Source organism: Peromyscus californicus, unplaced genomic scaffold (genome assembly GCF_007827085.1).
Source record: "Peromyscus californicus insignis strain IS unplaced genomic scaffold, ASM782708v3 Scaffold_22__1_contigs__length_63687245, whole genome shotgun sequence".
NCBI classification, from domain to species: Eukaryota; Metazoa; Chordata; class Mammalia; order Rodentia; family Cricetidae; genus Peromyscus; species Peromyscus californicus.
In genome coordinates, this window is record NW_026294525.1 from 8,573,703 (window position 1) to 8,591,067 (window position 17,365).

Genomic DNA, 17,365 nt, shown 5'->3' on the forward strand with positions numbered 1-17,365 from the left:
TCGGTGGCCTTCACCTTCAGCATTCCAAGGAATTCCCTGGGAAACTATTGGTCACACAGTACCCTCTAGTCTCCACTCTCGTCCCAGACCCTGGGGGAGCTTACCCTAAATGATACAAGTACCCTGTAGGATAAACAATGGGCCACCTAAGGCTCTCTAGTCCCCTCCCATCTCCTATCCTGCTTTCTTTCTACCCACAGCCAGGTCCTCATGATCAGAGAGGGTACTATGTTCCCTGCAAAGTCCTTGGCAACAACTGAGCCTAGGCAACACGGAGATCAGTCACCAAGGCCCTCAGCTCCTCTCCCTGCTGCTTCTAGGCCTCTCCTCTCTGTCTTCTGTCCCAGAAGGTTCACCCTGGACCACCACCTTACAAGGGTTCTCTTATTGCTCACCACTGCCAGGCTGTGGAGACAGAGACTTGCACACATTGATGAGGTAGTGTTCAGTGGCCCCAGTCCTGGTCACGGCCTCCCAGTTGTCACTGTATCTCGACAGTGAGGAGAGGTCAATGGAGTTGCCAGCCCCATCCCTGCAGGGAAGAGAACACCATGGTTAGGGTCCAGTTAGCTCCAAGGACATGTTTGGCACTTTACTCAGAAAGGCTCCAGCATCAGTCTATCCCTGATGTCCTGTGAGTCAAACTTTACTGAATGAAGGACAGAACTTTCTCTCCGTATTTATACAGAGTGAGCAAAACGCAGCCTTGAGCTCTGATGAGTCAAGATTCCCTTCAACAAACGAACTATCTGAAAAGCCAAGTCTGGCAAATACTGTCCACACACAGGCCAGTGAGAAGTGGACATCAGTGGTCAACAGAAATCACCAACTGACACTCAGAGCATCTGCAACTCACAGACGTTCCCAGGAGCTGCCCCACCAAGCCACCTGCGATCTAGACCTGAGATGAGGATGAGTTTGTGTGGGCCTTCTGCCTGGATGACAGTCCAGCACTACATACCTAGACACAGGAAGCTATGGAAAACTGGCCAGGTGTCACATGCTCACCAATGTAAGCAAGATAGGGCACGGGGGCCAAAAGACACCAGGTCTAGGTCCAGGTGAGGACAGGTGAGCACTAGTTCAGGGGATCTCTATATTCAAAGGAGAATGAAAAGGGCCTGGTCATCCAAAAGTAAAGGCTAAGCCAGCAGAGGTGAGCAAAACAACAGACGTAAAGGGGCCACTCTTACAGCGTTACACGGTTATTATGGGAAAAGGCTGCAGATAAGAGCTACATGTTAAATAGTAGATGACTAAAAGAGCTAAATGGGCTGGGGAGGGAAGAAGAGCAAGGAGAAGGGATCTAAGTTTGGAGTTGGTTGAAAGTTTAGACAGGGTAGCCAGACAAAGCCCTTTCCTTGGGGGTAGGGGAAGTATACCTGTTCACCTATGTTTGTGTTCATATAAGTGTTTGTGTGTATATGGAGACCATAGGTTGACAGTGGATATCTTCCTTGACTGTTCTCCATATTTTCTTGAAGCAGGGTCTCTTGCTGAACCCAGAGCTCACCGATTTGGATATATAGTTAGCCAGCTTTCTCTGGGGATCATGCCTCTGCCTCACGTGTCATACCCACTTGACATGTAGAAAGGTACTGAGGATTCTAACTCAGGTCCGCAGGCTTGCCTGGTAAGTGCGCTGTACCCAGAGAACACTCTCTGGGAGGGTGATCTCTGAATGAACCTGAAGCACTCAGAGCAAGCAGCACCCTGAAAACACATATCACAGCAGAGATGCAGCCAGAGCAGAGGCCCCGTGGCACTGAACACCCGTCATGTCTAAAGAATGGGAAAAAGTAAGCACTGTGGTTGAGCTGAGTGAGGGTGAGAAAGGGAAACAGCAGGAGCTGAGGTCATCACCAGAGGAGCACCATCGTGTCGGTTCTTGAGTCCCGGGAGGAACTTCAGCCAGCAACTCCTAGGAGATGACCGCACTGCAAGGCAGCCTCAGCCACCAGTCTGGTTGACACTGTCAAAGGACTCTCTCCTGTTCTATCCAGGGCTTGAAAAGTGCTGTGTGGCAAGTACAGAAGCAGTAGGGACATTGAGTGGCTATGCAGAGCTACAGACAGTGGAAGAGAGCAAGAGTCAGCCAGGAAGTGAAGGGACGGCCAAGGAAAACAGCCGGAAGCAGACCTCAGTGCAGTCTAACAGCCAAACAATACGGAACTAGAGAAGTAACAACAGAGGTGGCAGGCCTGAGGCGGCAGGGTCAGGTCAGTGGGTCATGGTCAGCCCTGGAGATCATGAGCTCAACTCGCTGTGAAGTCAAGACATCCAGAAGGCAACCCTGTGCTTAACAGACTGTTTCTCTTGTCACCAACCCCTCCATGGTGCAGTGCAACTGTTAGGAGGAGGAATGCTTTTCTGAGAGGTTCTACACAGCCCAGGCTAGCCTTCAACATAGGATTCTCCTGCCGAGATGACTTATGTGCGCCATACCACATCACTCTTTAGAGTGTAACAATTATTTAGCCAGCGCTACACTGTATAGAGTATCCTAAGTAATCTAGAAATGGCTTAATGTATACAGGGGACGTACACAAGTCACGTACAGACCACAGTACTTCACATGAAATGTACACATCCCCAGATACCGCAGGGGTTTTGGAACCAGCCCCTGCCCACCACATACAGATCAATGGATGAGTGGACATTTTTCACCTTTCAAGTGTTCAACAGCATTGGAGGCTGACAACAGAGGTAAACACACCATTCAGAGTTATGAAAAGTTCATAGAAAAGGCTGCATGAAGACCAGAGTAAGGCTGGGGCACAGATCTCACCTCAGCCGTTTTTGTGCTGGATGAATTTACTACTCTATATATGAACTGCTATTTTAATTAATAATGGAATTTCTTCTGGTTTCATTTCTACAGAAATACCTTTAGGAAGAGCTTTATATGCCCAGAAAAAAAAATCACAATTTTACTCCTGGAAAACTAAAGTCAACTTCAAATGGCAGTAGGAAACAGTACAAGCATCCTGGTGTCTGCACAAAAGAACAATTCACATCTGTCAGAATACAAAGTGCTCCAATTCGGTTCACATGAAAACATTTTGCCATTTAAACCAGAAAAGGTAGCATTGCCAAAACAATGATTTTGAGTCATACACAAAATTAATGAATGTGTGCATTTACATACTCTAAAGCAAATCACTCTAGCTACATAAAACAGATTGATAGCCAGGGCACGCGAGGGAAATAGAATCAGCCTGTCCCCAGCATGTGGGGATTATGCAGAATGGGAAGGACCCAATGTGTTCCTAAGTGAGCCTACAGAAATCCAGTTGTGAGGGGAAACCTCTCCCTAATCTTGGCAGCATGCTGGAGTCACAAGAAACCAACTGATAGAGACCAGGAGGGGCACCAAGAGCCAGCAGGACAGAGCTCCCTCACCCACCAGGCACCAATGTGTGTGGCTCCCTCATCAAACACTGTAAGTAAGGGTCGAGAAAGGGCCCACTGTCACCTTGGCCCTGGCTCCTGACATGAGCAGTGTCTTAAGGAACGGGTAGACAAAGGGCAGTGGACCACTCCATTGCTTACAGCCCTAAGAACCAGGAAGGCTTTGAGGCTCTGCTTCTGTCCCTGTCACCTCTCTATGTGTATCTGGTGCAACCAGTCCCAAATGCGGCCATCTGGAGCCAACCTTCCCAGTAGGAAAAGACGTGAATGGACTAACCTACACACCAGCTGTGAAGCCAAATTTTACTGAGGTAGGCTGACTCAAAGAGCCAACAGACACATGAACTTACTGGACAGAACACTCCGTCACGCTGAAAGGTGGGCAGGCATACTGTGTTCGCCACTCAAACAAATAGGAGCAGTCGAAAGTCTCCTTCAGAAACACTGGCTGCAAAGGTTAAGGTGAACATATATAAGCATGGGAGCACAAAGCAAGGGTGGCTATGCAAACGAGAATTCTGTAAATAATGCATCTTAGGCTCTGGGAGTAGACCAGCCCGAAAAGACTAGCAGCTGGAGTGGGGATGGGGGTGGGAATGGGAAACAGCAGGCTCACCTTCTGAGTAGTCCGGTCACAGTAGAAGTAGATGGTGGTGGAGCGCTGATACACCTGGTGGCAGGTGTCCCCCCCAGTGTAGTTAATTTTCAACAGTCCATTTTCGTAAGTCAGCTTCTGAGAAAGGAGCCCTGTTCCAGGAGAAGCACATCCGTGGGATTGGTGACAAGAGCCCCCGGGCTGTCACATCACACACTCATGGTGCTGGACTGCTCATCCTGCCCACATTACATGCAGAAGGATTGAAGATGGCTGCCCACAGTCTCAGAGTAACCACGGATAAAGTGGTATGTTGTCCTCTACAACCTGAGAGATGCCACCTTCACTATGGCTCCCATGAAGTGCTCCTGTTGCTCACAGCAGCCATTTCTGCCTCTTTTAAACATTGTTGAGCTGATTTAAATCTCATCTATCTGCTGAGATGGCTTAAGAGACTTACCAGTTGTCAAACAAGGGGTCGGGGGATTGTTGGCTAACTGAGACAGGGTCTCACAATGGATCCTAAACTGGCTTCCAACTCAAGAGTCTCACATGTCAACTCTGAGTGTTGGAATGACAATGGCAAGCAGGCACCACCATGCCAAATCATTCTAATCAGTTTTAGATTTATTTATTATTTTATCAGTGTTTTGCCTGCATGTATGTCTGTGCATATGCATATCTGATGCCCTCAAAGGTCAGAAGAGGGGGTCAGATACCCTGGGACTGTGTTACAGATGGTTGTCAGCCACCTCGAGGGTGCTAGGAATTGAATCCTGGTCCTCTGCAAAAGCAGTCAGTACTCTAACCACTAAGCCATCTCTCCCAGTACAACCTTGTCAGTTTTATAGCTAAACCTTCTACTAAATATGACCCCTGTGAGGCAGCCCTAAGATATACTGCTTGCAGATATACATTACTGTCTAGTTCAATGTCTCCCATAAGCTGGCATAAAGAAAAAACTATGGGCTTAAGCCGGGCAGTGGTGGCGCACACCTTTAATCCCATCACTCAGGAGGCAGAAGCAGGGAGATCTCTGTGAGTTCAAGGCCAGCCTGGGCTACAGAGTGAGTTCCAGGACAGCCAGGGCTACACAGAGAAACCCTGTCTCAAAAAACCAAAAAAAAAAAAGGGAAAAACTATGGGCTTAGGGTCAGAAATACCATGTGGTAGTCCCATACAGAGCCACCTTGCAGTTCATAGCCCACTCATCTGAGTCCTACCTCAAAAAAGCCTAACTTTTACTTCTTCTCTCTCTTTTACAAACAGCTAAGCCCAGGCCTGCTTTCCCACTTGCTATGCGCAGCAGCCTGCCCGCCTGCCTTGGGGCCGCTTCCTAACCCTCCATTGCTGAGTATGCCAGCATAAGGCAAAAGGCACAGATTGCTTTCCTCTTCTCCAATCCCCTTCTCCTGGCAACTGCCATGATTTCCAGCTTGCCTCGACCTGTTTTTTTCTTCCAAACTCTAATCAAATTGTCTTCAGTAAGCTGACAAGGTGGCTCAGTGGTTAAGGGCACTTACTGTCAAATCTGATGACCTAAGTTCAAGCCCCAGGAGCTACATGGTAGAAGGGGAGCCGACTCCTGCAAACTATCCTCTGATATCCACTTGTGTTCAGTGATACCCATCCTTCCTCCACATAAACTGCCCATAAGCTAGGAAGGGAGGAAGGGAGGGAGGGAGGGAGGGAGGGAGGCAGGGAGGGAGGGAGGGAGGGAGCTAGTTTGCTTGGTCGTTTGTGTTCTGGTTGAGTTGGCCCGTTCGTTCCTCCTGTGTTAGAGAAATGTGATCTTTGGTATTACATCTTGATATTTTACAACTCAAGAAGAAAAAACAATAGTACCTGTCACTTTCTGAAATCCCTGTGGTCCTTTCTTTTCCTGGCATGATGAGACTACCATGGATCCATCATGGACAGGACAGACATCTGAGGACAGCTTCCCACAGACCCGGAAGTAGTAGGTGTACTCGCCAGCAGTGATGATGGTGTCATTGAGGGCCAGGGGCCTCAGGTCATACAAATTGCCATGCCTGGGGTCTTTCACCTGGCAGTTGTCTCCTTCAAGAACACACAGGAAGCCAAGAGAAAACGCTATCACACATGCATTCCTATTTCCAAGGGGAAAGAATTTCTTTTGTAAATAAATTTCTTACTTACTTTGCTATACTGAGGATTGAACCTAGGACCTAGCACACCCTATGCAAACATTCTATCACTGTGCTACATTCTTAGCTCTATTTACTGAGTCGAGATTGTGTCTCATTAAGTTACCTACACTGGCCTCAAACTCACTTACAGCCCCGGGAGGCAGGCCTTGAATTTATGTTCCTCCTACTTCAACCTCCTGTGAAGCTGAGATTATAGGCCTGCACCACCAGACCTGGCAAGTATCAAAAAGTGGACTACCTCCATGCTGTTTTGTTTCTGTAAAAGACAAATGACAACTTTGGAAGGAAGCCTATAGACATTACCAAACTTCAAGAAGCCAAACCCACCCTTTCTGCTTTACTGGTTTCAAGAGAGACCAAAAATCCAATCCAAGTACAGGAGAGAAAGGCCAGTGGTAAAAATTAACAAATGGCTTAGAAAAGAACCCAAGGAGAAGCAGTTATCCACCCACCGGCACCTCCTGGCCCACCACCGGCACCTCCTGGCCCACTGGGAGCCACCATTACAGGGCTTCCTATCTGAGACGCCACAGGTTAGCGTCTACTACACCATAAGTTCATAGCAGCCTGGGGCAGGAGCCTGGGGCTCACCTTCCTCTCTGACCACAGGACAGGCCTCCACTGTTCTCCACACAAACACATATTCACAGTCTTTCACGAACTGGAACACAGGTGACCCCTGCAACAGAAGCCAACAGTTTGCTTTCTTTTCTACTTATGTAACAAAAAACAAGAAAGAGCCTTGGTTAATAGTCAATCTTTCACTTGCTTCAGCCAAGTATTCAGTATTTATGGAATAGAAGACTCGAAGATCACGGGGAAATGGAGAGAGAAGAGATGCTGCACGCACACTCACCGACATCTGGGTACACTCGAATATTATCCTGGTGGAGTAGCGCTGGTTTCCACACCTGTCGCCATTGACATACAGGATGCTGAGGGATCCATTCTCAGTAGCTTGAGGACTGATCTGCACCACACCCAAGCTCAAACTTTGTTCCTCTGACAACAAGCAGGACCCCACTGCATTGCCTGAGTGAACAAGAGTGGTTAATGAGTAGGGCTGACCCTGATTCAATCAGACTCCAGGAATGCAACAGAAAGAGGACTCCAGCTCACCATGGCATCGGGGGATGTAAGGGAGAGGAGTGCAGACACTCAGGTAGAAATTTCTCTTCTTCCCGTCCAACGAGGTGTCCACAGCGGTCCACGGCTTCCTGACCGTGCTCAAGGCACTCAGGTCATACTCGTTCCCAGCTGGGTCTGGAATAGAAGGAAACACCATGGAAAACCTGTTTCCTGTTTGTTCTGGTACCACTTTCCCCACCACGTAAAGACTGCCAGGATGCAGATGGAGCGCCTTTCAAAACATAAGGAAATGCACAGGAAGCCTGCCCTACAGAAACATACCATTGTCCCTGCTGGAAAAGCCATCACAGGGCAGTGCAGAGACTGAGGGGTCAGGGGACACAGCCAGGTTAGGGCACAACTAAGGAACTTTTGGGTCTTGTGTCTTTTTTTCTTCCTTGTATGAATCTCTGACATACACATCTGTATTTGATTTTCTTTTGTACTTGAGTTTTCTTCTCAATTCCTATGAGCACCTGACCCCCAAACCATAATTTAAACCTTAACTGTATGGGGGAGGGGAGTCTCTTCAAGAGAAGCATTTACATCACTAAGCAACACTTAAAAACACGCAACAATGGCCATATTACCTATGAAGCAAAGCATACAGGCCCCATTTATAAACAGTTATCTTGCATTCAAGCATGTAGACACTCACAGACAAATAAATATAGACACACACACACGCTCTCACTCAAACCCAGCCTGCTAACTCCTAGGCCTCACCAGTCACTTGGCAATCTACTCGAGAAGGAACACAAGCCAATGCAGTTTCAAACTCAAAGTAAGTGTTCCGGATCCCTCGTGTGGAGTCGATATCCTGATGCAGAAATTTGGCGGTTCCTGGGTAAATGTCATCGTTGCAAATGAAACGGATGATGAATGCTGTGCCTGTGGAAGAAGAAAGCCACTATTCAGCAGGCATCTCAGACTCAGGACAGCAAAGGCAGCAAGAGGCTTCATAGCCATCCCAGGACCACACAGCCGGGTAGCTAGCTGCTGAGGGGCCTGATCAGGGGATCAGAAAGCACTCACATCTCTCATCAGCATTATCAGTCCATCAGAAGACAGAGTAACTTTTATTTCCTGATTTTTTTTTCTAGCAAACCCTATATACCTAACCTACTACTCCCCCTGCAAGGCTAAAAGGACCAGAAGGTGCACCCTGAGTGAGTACAGAGACCAGGGCTGGGGTAAGGGAGACAGCACAGCAGACCTTCATTTTGCAAAATCATACAGGACAACAAGACCAGATAGGTAAAGCGAAGAGACCATCGCACACCACTGTGAGTGTGCTGGCTTCTACTCTGGGCACAACAGGGAGCCACAGGAATACTCTAGCTGGGAAGGAACTCATCTACTCAAACATTTTAAAAACATCACTGCTGCACTGAATGCAGACTCTTATGTGAGGCCCACCGAGGGAAAACCAAGGCAGCTGCTGTGGCGAGGTGGGTGGGGCGCTCACCCCAGCATTCCAGAGCTCTGTGCTCAGAGCAATCAGTGCGGAGCTCCCACAAAATTGGCTTCAGTGTCTGGGAGCAGCTCCACCTCTACTTTCCGCGGTTAAAGAGTAAGAACAAAACTAGGGAAGAAGCTCAAGCAAGGGGACTGAACCCACAGCATTAGCCCAGGCCTAGAGTCTCCCTCACAGCAGTCCTTAGATGTTCCCCAGTGTTAATACAGCTGGGTCAGAAATAGTTTCGAAATTCAAGCCTGGAAAGAATATGATAGGAAAATGATCACCCAATATTATTTTAAACCAGTGGTCTGCAATCAGAGAGCAAAGTAACTACAAAATGAACCACACCGTGGCCTTGTGGCCACTGAGGCAAAGCAGATGCTCACATCCTAACAGCTTTCAGAGACTGCCCACTCAAGAGAAGAATCATGATCCCTCCAAGCTGAGCTTCCCTCCCAGAAAACTGTCCAGGGCTCTAGCACTAGCCCCTTCCTCTCAGTAAAAGGATTGCAAGAGCCCTTCTTGCAAGGCATACTGAAGCAGTGCTCGCTGGATGATCGTGTGCTCACACAGCCCTTCAAAACACCCATGTGGAAGACACTGAAGGCTGGCCTGGTCACCGCGCCCCCCAAGGCAGCAAACATATCCTCACACTTTGTCTAATTCTCTTCCCTTCCAACTCCAGCCCATCGGTCCATGCCATCTCCAGCCCACCTCCTTCCCTAGTAGAACCCCTTCCAGAACAGGCGCTCTCAACCCTGCATTTACTCTCCAAGTTTATTCGAAACATTTTCAATTAGTTTTAAATTTACTTTTATTTCTGACTGCCACACAGTAACCTCGCATTCACTGGATACACAGTCTCATTTCAATCCAAGTATACGACAGGCAGTCATTAGATGAGAGCAACTGGAGTACTTCATCATCTCCTCAACCAATTCCTCTCTGTTAGAAACACCAACATCCCTCTCTACTAGCTACTTAGAAATACAATGGTGCTGTCAACTTAACTACCCCTGTGTGCTGTACAGAACATCATTCCTCCTCACCAACACACTCCTACACCCGCTAACCAAACTCTGTCCACACCTCCCTACCCAGACTCTGCTAACTACACTCTACTTCAGGTGTAACTCTACACTGCTTCAAGATCGAGTGTTTACCACAGCTCCCACACACAGGTGTGAACAGCAGCATTTGTCTGGGTCTGACTTACTTCACTTAAGATTTCTAGTGCCATGCAAACTGCTTCAAATGAGAGATTTGCACTCATTTTTAGTAAAAGCCACTGTATACACATTATATATTTATGTGTATACACCCATCTTTCGAAGAAAACCTAAGTTGATTCCATACATGGGCTGTTATGAAAAGGCTGTAATAACTGCATTACTGCTATATGGTGTCTGGGTTCAATACCCCTGGATATATAGACCACAGTGGGACTGCTAGCGAATACAGACACTGCTTCTGCACAACTATCTGTCTTCATTTTTGGACTTGAGTGTTTATTGTTTGTGTGTGACTGTGTGGCTGTGTACGCTTGCCATGGCACACGTGGGGAGGGCAGAGAATGACTTGATGGCATCAGTTTTCTCCTTCTACCTGTATGTAGGCTCTAGGGACCAAACTCAAGTCACCAGATTTACAGCATCTGACAGTTAATGATCTAACTGAGCCAACCATCTCATTGGCTCAAGGGATTGGGGTTTTGAAAACAAGAGCTTACGTGTATTCCAGGCTGGCCTCAAACTTGCAGTCCTCCTCTCTGCCTACCGAACACTGGGCACTGCAACCACACCTAGTGCTCTATTAGTAGCTTTTCAGGAATGTCCACACTGTCGCCCCAGAGCCTGACTACCCTACCGTTCCCCTGCATCAGCTGCTGTTCTGTCCGAGTAGCAGCTCTGGCTGATGCGAGGACATATGACTGACCTTTCACTCTGCATTTCCCCCATATACTTATTAACATTTCAATGTCCTGTTCTGATCCCTGCCCATTTTTAATCAGATTGATTTTTGCTGCTGAGTCACTTACATGTTCTGAAGACTCCTTTGTCAGAAGTAATTGCAAGTGTTCCACTCCACCCGATTGACTCTCCTCACTCTGTTAACTATCTTTGTTGCACAAAAATCTTTAAGTCTGATGCAATGGATGTGTAGACTTTTCCTTTGTTGCCTAAATTTTAGGGTTTTATTACCCACCCCACAAAAAAACAAACAAACAAACAACCTTTGCCCAGGCCTGTGTTCTGAAGTGTCTCCCTCACATTTTCCTCTATTAGTTTTGTTTCCAATTTGACACTGAAGTTTCTCACTCATTTATTTTTGTATATAGTTAAGACTGAGGCTCAGATTCCTTCTTTGTACACAAATTAATAGGGACTGTCTGGTTTCTCTATGTGTATGCTCATGCTGTCTTGGTGAAAAATCCGCTGACCATAAATAAACATGGGGCTTTACTCTGGGTTCCCTCTGCACCCTACTACTCTGCATGTCTGATGGCTTGCCAGCCCCACACTCCCCTGATGCAGGAACTGCCATGCCTCCTGCATTGTTCCTTTTGCTCAAGACAGCTTCGGGTATGCAGGGTCTTTTGTGATCCGACCCATCCTCCTTTTAATGTGCGTGTACCCACCTGACTGGTTATATCTTGTACCACATGAGTGCCAGTGCCCATAGAGGCCAAGAGGACATCAGATCCCTTGGAACTAGAATTACATGTAGTTGTGAGATGCCCATGGATATTAGGAACTAAACCCAGGTCTCTTTCAAGAACAGGGATTGCTCTTAACCCCACTGGGCTATCTCTCCAGACCTTTTTCCTTTGTTAAAAACATTGGAATTTTTATTTAAAAACAATTTTTATTTAAAAAATTTTATTAAAAAAATTTATTAAAAATTTTTATTTAAAAAGATTTATACTGAATCTGTGGGTCATTGGGATCCATGAATATGGGGTGTCTTCTCTCTTGTGTATATCTTCAATCTCTTTCCTCGGTGTTAGAGACTTTCACTGTAGAGGCCATGTACTTCCTTGACTAAATTTATTCCCAAGTTTGGTTCTGTTATTTAATTTTTATGCTGCTTATGAATAAAACTGCTTCCTGGTTCCTACTGTCCAGCCATTTCTTCCAATAGGAAACATTTTTCTACTGGAAAGGGTAGAGGCTCTTGAAACTCACCAATAAGTTACAAGCTTCACGGAGCCCCTAGCTGAGGCTACAGAGAAGTAGCAGTTGAGGCAGAAGGTTCTCCTGTAGAGCTTCCTGTACGGTGTACAGCATCTCCAGTGATGCAGCCTCCCCAGGTCCTGGGTCCACTCATGGATTCCAACGGTTTTCTGAGAGGGCTGAAGTTTTTCCCTACATAACATCATCCACTGCAAATGTGACCTCACATCTGACACCTGGAACTGAGTGCCAATACTGAGTAGCAGTCACTGAACATTCTGTCTTAGTCTTATTTTAGAGCCAATTATTTCAGCTTTTCCATTCCATATGGTGTAGGTCATGGCACCTGCCTTTATTTCTACTTTTTTGGGTTTTATCATGGAGAAATGCTGAACTTTGCCATACACTGTCCTGCACTGAGATAACCATGTGTCTTACTAACAATGTAGCTAACAATGTATTATAGTTCTCAATTTGCACCATGCTGAGCCAAACTTGACTTGTGATAAGGACACGGTTTTTAGGTATTGTGAGATTTGACTTATTATTTTGTTGACAATTTCTGCATTGTGTTCATCAAGGAGACTGGTCTCTCTGGCTCTGCTGCTGCTGTCATTAGCTTGTTTACACACGGGAGTGCTGGCCTGGCACAATGAATAGAAAGTGTCCTTCCCTTTCACTCTGCAGCAGCTTAAAGTTCTTTCACAGTTTGGAAGGGTTCAGTGTGAACAATCTGGTCCTCACCTCCTATTTAGCAGAGATTTCTTACTGCTAATCATGTCACCCATTACTGGTCTGTTCAAATTCTGTGCCTCACGGTCCAGTCCTACCCAGTTACAGTACCCAGAGCATATCCACTCCATCTAGTGGTCTGATGTTGGCACAGTTGTTCACAGCAGTCCTTAATGCTCACTTGTATTCTGTGGTACAAGCTGTTGTCACAGTGCTGCATTTCCAACATCTATGAACTTGAGATGTAAAGTAGAAAAAAGGAAGAAGACAGACTACAGTCTTCAGTGCTTTAAATAATCTAGGACGGCATACTCCACTCCTTCCTGGTGTCCCCTACAACGGCTGGAGCATGTCGAGCAACCCAGCACAAAAACATCACCTCAGTGCACTCAGATTCCAGTGATGGAAAGGCACTGATGTGGGGTCAGAGGGTCCCTCTGCTGCCTATGAACAGCATGGCCTGGGAAGTAACCACACCCCTGGGCCCCTTTCCTCATCTGTAAAAGAGAAACTCAACAGTTGGCAGAGCCGAGAACAGAACCAAGACCAGTGGGTCTCACTCTGACGCTATTCCTCGTGGACCACAGGCTCTGTCCCAGGCACAAGACCCTTCTGCCTTCCAGTACTACAAATGTACAAAATGGCAGTGACTAAGTTTCACAAAAGGAGGGTAAGTAAGCCAGGTGTGGTGGCCCAAGCCTTTGATCCTGGCAAGGCAGACACACATAGATCTGAGTTTGAGGGCAGCCTGGTTTACGTAGCCAGTACGAGGAAAGCCAGGGCCACAGTAAAGAGCCTGTCTCAAAAGGAAAAAAGAAAAAGAGGAGAAGACTCACAGAGCTGGCATGAGAATTGACCAGAGAACATATGTAGTGGGTAGCTAGTCCAGCTTTGACCTGGAGGTCCTAGCCCTAGTGTGGCTTCCAGTAACTGCCATGCCTACCTATGACCCACCCCTGGGGTGAGGCCGAAGATGGGAGCCCTTAAGACCCAAGATCCGGATGTGCCGGCCCTCTTGGTTCCTCGTGATCCTGAATGCTGGATGGTAGACCGAGCAGAATTCTCCAGAGAACCCCGCTGGACTGCACCTGACCTCTCCTGGATGCTGTAACCAACCCCCTTACTGGCTCTAAGTTACCCCAAAATAAACCTCCTTTTTAACTACATGGAGTTGCCTCGTTAATCCCACAATAAACATACATATAGCATCTTAACCAAGTTGGCACACTTCGCCTGCCAGAGCTCCACAGACACAGCTGCTGTCATTATGAAGGGCTCAGAAGTGACCTTGCACTTAACTAACAAAAGACGGTGACGATTAAGTACTAACAAGCGTAACGTGTGCAGACTGTTAAACAAGAAACCATACCACCATGATCGTCACCCATTGCTTCTTTAGTACCTGAAGAAATGCAATTAACACCCCACCTCTGAAGAACTGGTGTGCAAGATAAAAAGAAGAGATGGGCAATGTGTGTGCAAGTGCCCCCGAAGGAGGAGGTTGGTAAGCACTCTATGAGAGAGTGCCAACAGAGGATTCAGGCACAGACTTGCAGGACAAGAATCTCTTCATGACAAAGCCACAGGCCTCCCAGCTCACCTTTGTCTGAGGAAGCAGCCCCTTTGTAGGTCAGGGTGAGGAATCCCTCAGTAGACAACTGAAGGCTCTTCTCCATTCCAACTAGCCTTTCTGGTTTCAAGTTCTTCAATTCTTCTGTCTTGGTTCCTGCCTCACAGCCAAAGGCTGGCTTTCCTGCCATCATCCCGCAGGCAGGCATTGCACCACAGATATTGAACTGGAAGCCAGACAGGGAAAAAAATCACCCATTTAGAGTCCAAGACTTAACCACAGACAAGAACCCTAGAACCCAAAGTACCACTGGGCTACATGTCTGGTTATCACAAAGTTTATCAACTTTGGGGCAGCTAGGTCCTACACTAAGAAAGGCAATAAAACCCAAGTCCAAATAGCAATACCTATGCAAATTTAAAGTTTAGTGCATAGTGTTCTGCGGTCTTATTTATACAGCACTCTATCTATAAATGTAAACACTGCAAGTAATTATGAACCATATACTAGAGAGTGATACAAATCACTCTACAGTGTCTTTAATCACGTGGGAAAAGTGTACACAGCTGAGTCATAACTGAAAACAAAGCAATGCCCCTGATTTTTTAAAGATGCTGATTCTATTTAAGAAGCAGATATGTAGTTATGTAAAGAAAGCAGCTCTGGGAGAGAGGCCACCAAATGTGCAGGGCAGCTGAACCCAGCAGGATGGGGGACAGGGTTGGACAGTAAGGGGCAGGAGTCTGTAGCCCTGGCTGTGATGCCAAGTAATTGGCCGGTGGGCAGTGGTGGCCCCAGCAGACAGGTGCTCTTCCAGGCAGCTCACTTCTACTTGTTACCCACTGGCCTGCTACCCGAGACCAAGAGCCACAACAAGACACATGCTCCTAACAGCGTAGTTTGTGCAGAGGCAGGGCCTCTCTGGCTTGCTTCTGGTGCATTCTTTAGATAGTGCATGGTCATCTCTCTCAGCACATCCCCTATGTGGTTCAGCACCTGCCTCTCACACTAACATAGCTCTGACCTGTTGGAACCCTAATCAACGTACCACCTGGTACAAACCACACACTGCACAGCCAAAAAGCAAGCTACACTAGAGCTGACTTGAACACTGAGACCCTTCCACGTTTCTTAGCTGAGTGTGGACTGGAGAGAGCCCTATGGAAACATGCAGGAGAGTGGGGAAGAAGAGCCTCAAGGACAACTCCTGCCCAGTTTTCCGGCTGAGACAGTTGTCAGAATCCCTCTGGGCACTAAGCTATTGTAGGGCACTCTCGTCCCACCCTCCTGTTTTCAAAGCTCCTCGACTGCCAGACTGCCAGAAGATCTTAGAGCCAATGTTTTAGGAGCTTTCTCCCTTCATCAGTTTAAATGCTATTCCTGGGAAGACTTTCCATCTTACGGCTCTGGGCACACTCAGAAACAGTCTGTAAGGGAAGAGTCTAGAACCCAGCCCTCCAGGTAGCCTCCCTGTTAGAGGGCAGTCTAATCACATCTCTTCTTGACCAGTGTGTCTCAAACTTCAGTGGGCACCAAAATCATCTGATAGGCTTCCTGAAGCCGACTCCAGGCCCACCACAGAACTGAGTCAGGAGGCCTGCAACAGGGCCAGGAAGCTAAGTTTTAACAAGGTCCTAATTAATTGTCACTCTGCTGCTGCTTCTTGGAAACAAACTTCTGGACACACAGCAGCAAGTGAGGATTGGTAACTGTTCCCATCTAACTGTTTCAGGACCATGGTGAAGATGTCACTTCACTGCCCACCCCCAACCTGGACAAGCACTAAGGATGCCTGATCCCAAAACCCCAGCTGAGGTGCCTTGAGTACATTTAGTCTTATTTAAAGCAAACTACAAGTTGACTGTATCACTCTTACCATAAAAGTCTTTCCAATGGCAGAGACCACGTATCCATCAGAGTTGTTGAGTGGGTTAAGATTAAATACAAATCCAGTGTTGGGATCCCTGATAGAGCAAGCCTATTAGAAACAAGAAAGGGAAAGAAACACATTCAAACCAGTTCCACAGGAGCAGAAGAAACACGCAGGCTCCAGATACCCACAGCCACACTTGGCGAGCTGTACTTGCCACTCACTTTAAATCTCTACAGGAGCAACAGTGTGTTCATGTACTGTACCAATGTGCGATGTGTGTGCAGAAGAATGGAACTCACCTCATGAATGCTAAGCTACTACAATACCCAAATAAGACCACTGTTAATCCTAAGGTAGGTAGAGCTATAGCGACCTAGCTGTCATTTTTACATTCAAAAAATAAATAAAACTTAAGAATTCTCTCTCATTGCAATGAATACGCCGGTGGGATATGATTGGGTCAACTCATGGACAGTTTCCTCCCTTCTTCTAAGTGCGCCCTCAGGCTCCAATGTCCATAAAGTACAGGCGAGTAGTCAGAGCCCTAACCATGGACAGGGTGCGTGAGATGCCTATTGGCCCTGACCTGAGGTCATCCCTGTGTGTATCAGTCCAGGTGTCTGCTGCCAGACTCTATTGTCTGGTAAGAAAACAGAAGGATGGGGAGTGAAACATGTCCCACCGTAAAGAATGCACACACACTACCGTAACAACAACTCACTGCAGTTGCCCAGGAGGGCAGCAAAAAACTCCGAGAGCAGTGTACTGCTACACTGCACAGGACAACATGAAGCCAGGAGAAGCAGCCCAGACAAGAGCAGCCAGCAGTGGAAAGATGCTGAAAGCAAAGAGCTAGGGCCTTCAGCAAAGGATAAGTCATCTACCATAGAGACATCAGCACGAGGCACTGGGCTACCCACTGCAGGTGAAGGAGGGCACAGCAGGCATACACGCTTTATTCTGTGGGTGAGGTCCCAGCAGAACACGTGTGCTAACTCTAGGAAGGCAAGGTCCCAGCAGACGCATGGGCTTTACTCTGTCAATGAGATCACATGAAACACAGGGCTCCATCCCGTGGACAAGGTTATAGACTTCATGGGTTTCACTGTATCAGACACTGAAATGTTCTGAATGGAGAGCCACTAGGATGCTCTGGCACAAGAGGGGCTGTAGTGAGCCAGGCGGTGGTAGTGCATACCTTTAATCCCAGCACTCAGGAGGACTAATCTACAGAGTGAGTTCCAGGCCAG

General features: G+C 47.2%; 1 protein-coding gene across 1 annotated transcript in view; it reads right to left on the reverse strand.

The window, feature by feature from the left end:
* The window catches only part of Igf2r (insulin like growth factor 2 receptor), a 98,098-nt gene that overhangs the window by 21,617 nt on the left and 59,116 nt on the right, over positions 1-17,365 (reverse strand). Inside the window, exons 21-30 of the mRNA XM_052750850.1 lie at positions 16,119-16,220; positions 14,273-14,468; positions 8,032-8,196; positions 7,297-7,440; positions 7,034-7,209; positions 6,769-6,856; positions 5,852-6,067; positions 4,028-4,158; positions 3,762-3,859; positions 396-532 (exon numbers count right to left, since the gene is read on the reverse strand). Of these exons, the coding sequence (XP_052606810.1) occupies positions 396-532; positions 3,762-3,859; positions 4,028-4,158; positions 5,852-6,067; positions 6,769-6,856; positions 7,034-7,209; positions 7,297-7,440; positions 8,032-8,196; positions 14,273-14,468; positions 16,119-16,220 (1,453 nt within the window). The remainder of the gene's footprint in view (positions 1-395; positions 533-3,761; positions 3,860-4,027; positions 4,159-5,851; positions 6,068-6,768; positions 6,857-7,033; positions 7,210-7,296; positions 7,441-8,031; positions 8,197-14,272; positions 14,469-16,118; positions 16,221-17,365) is intronic.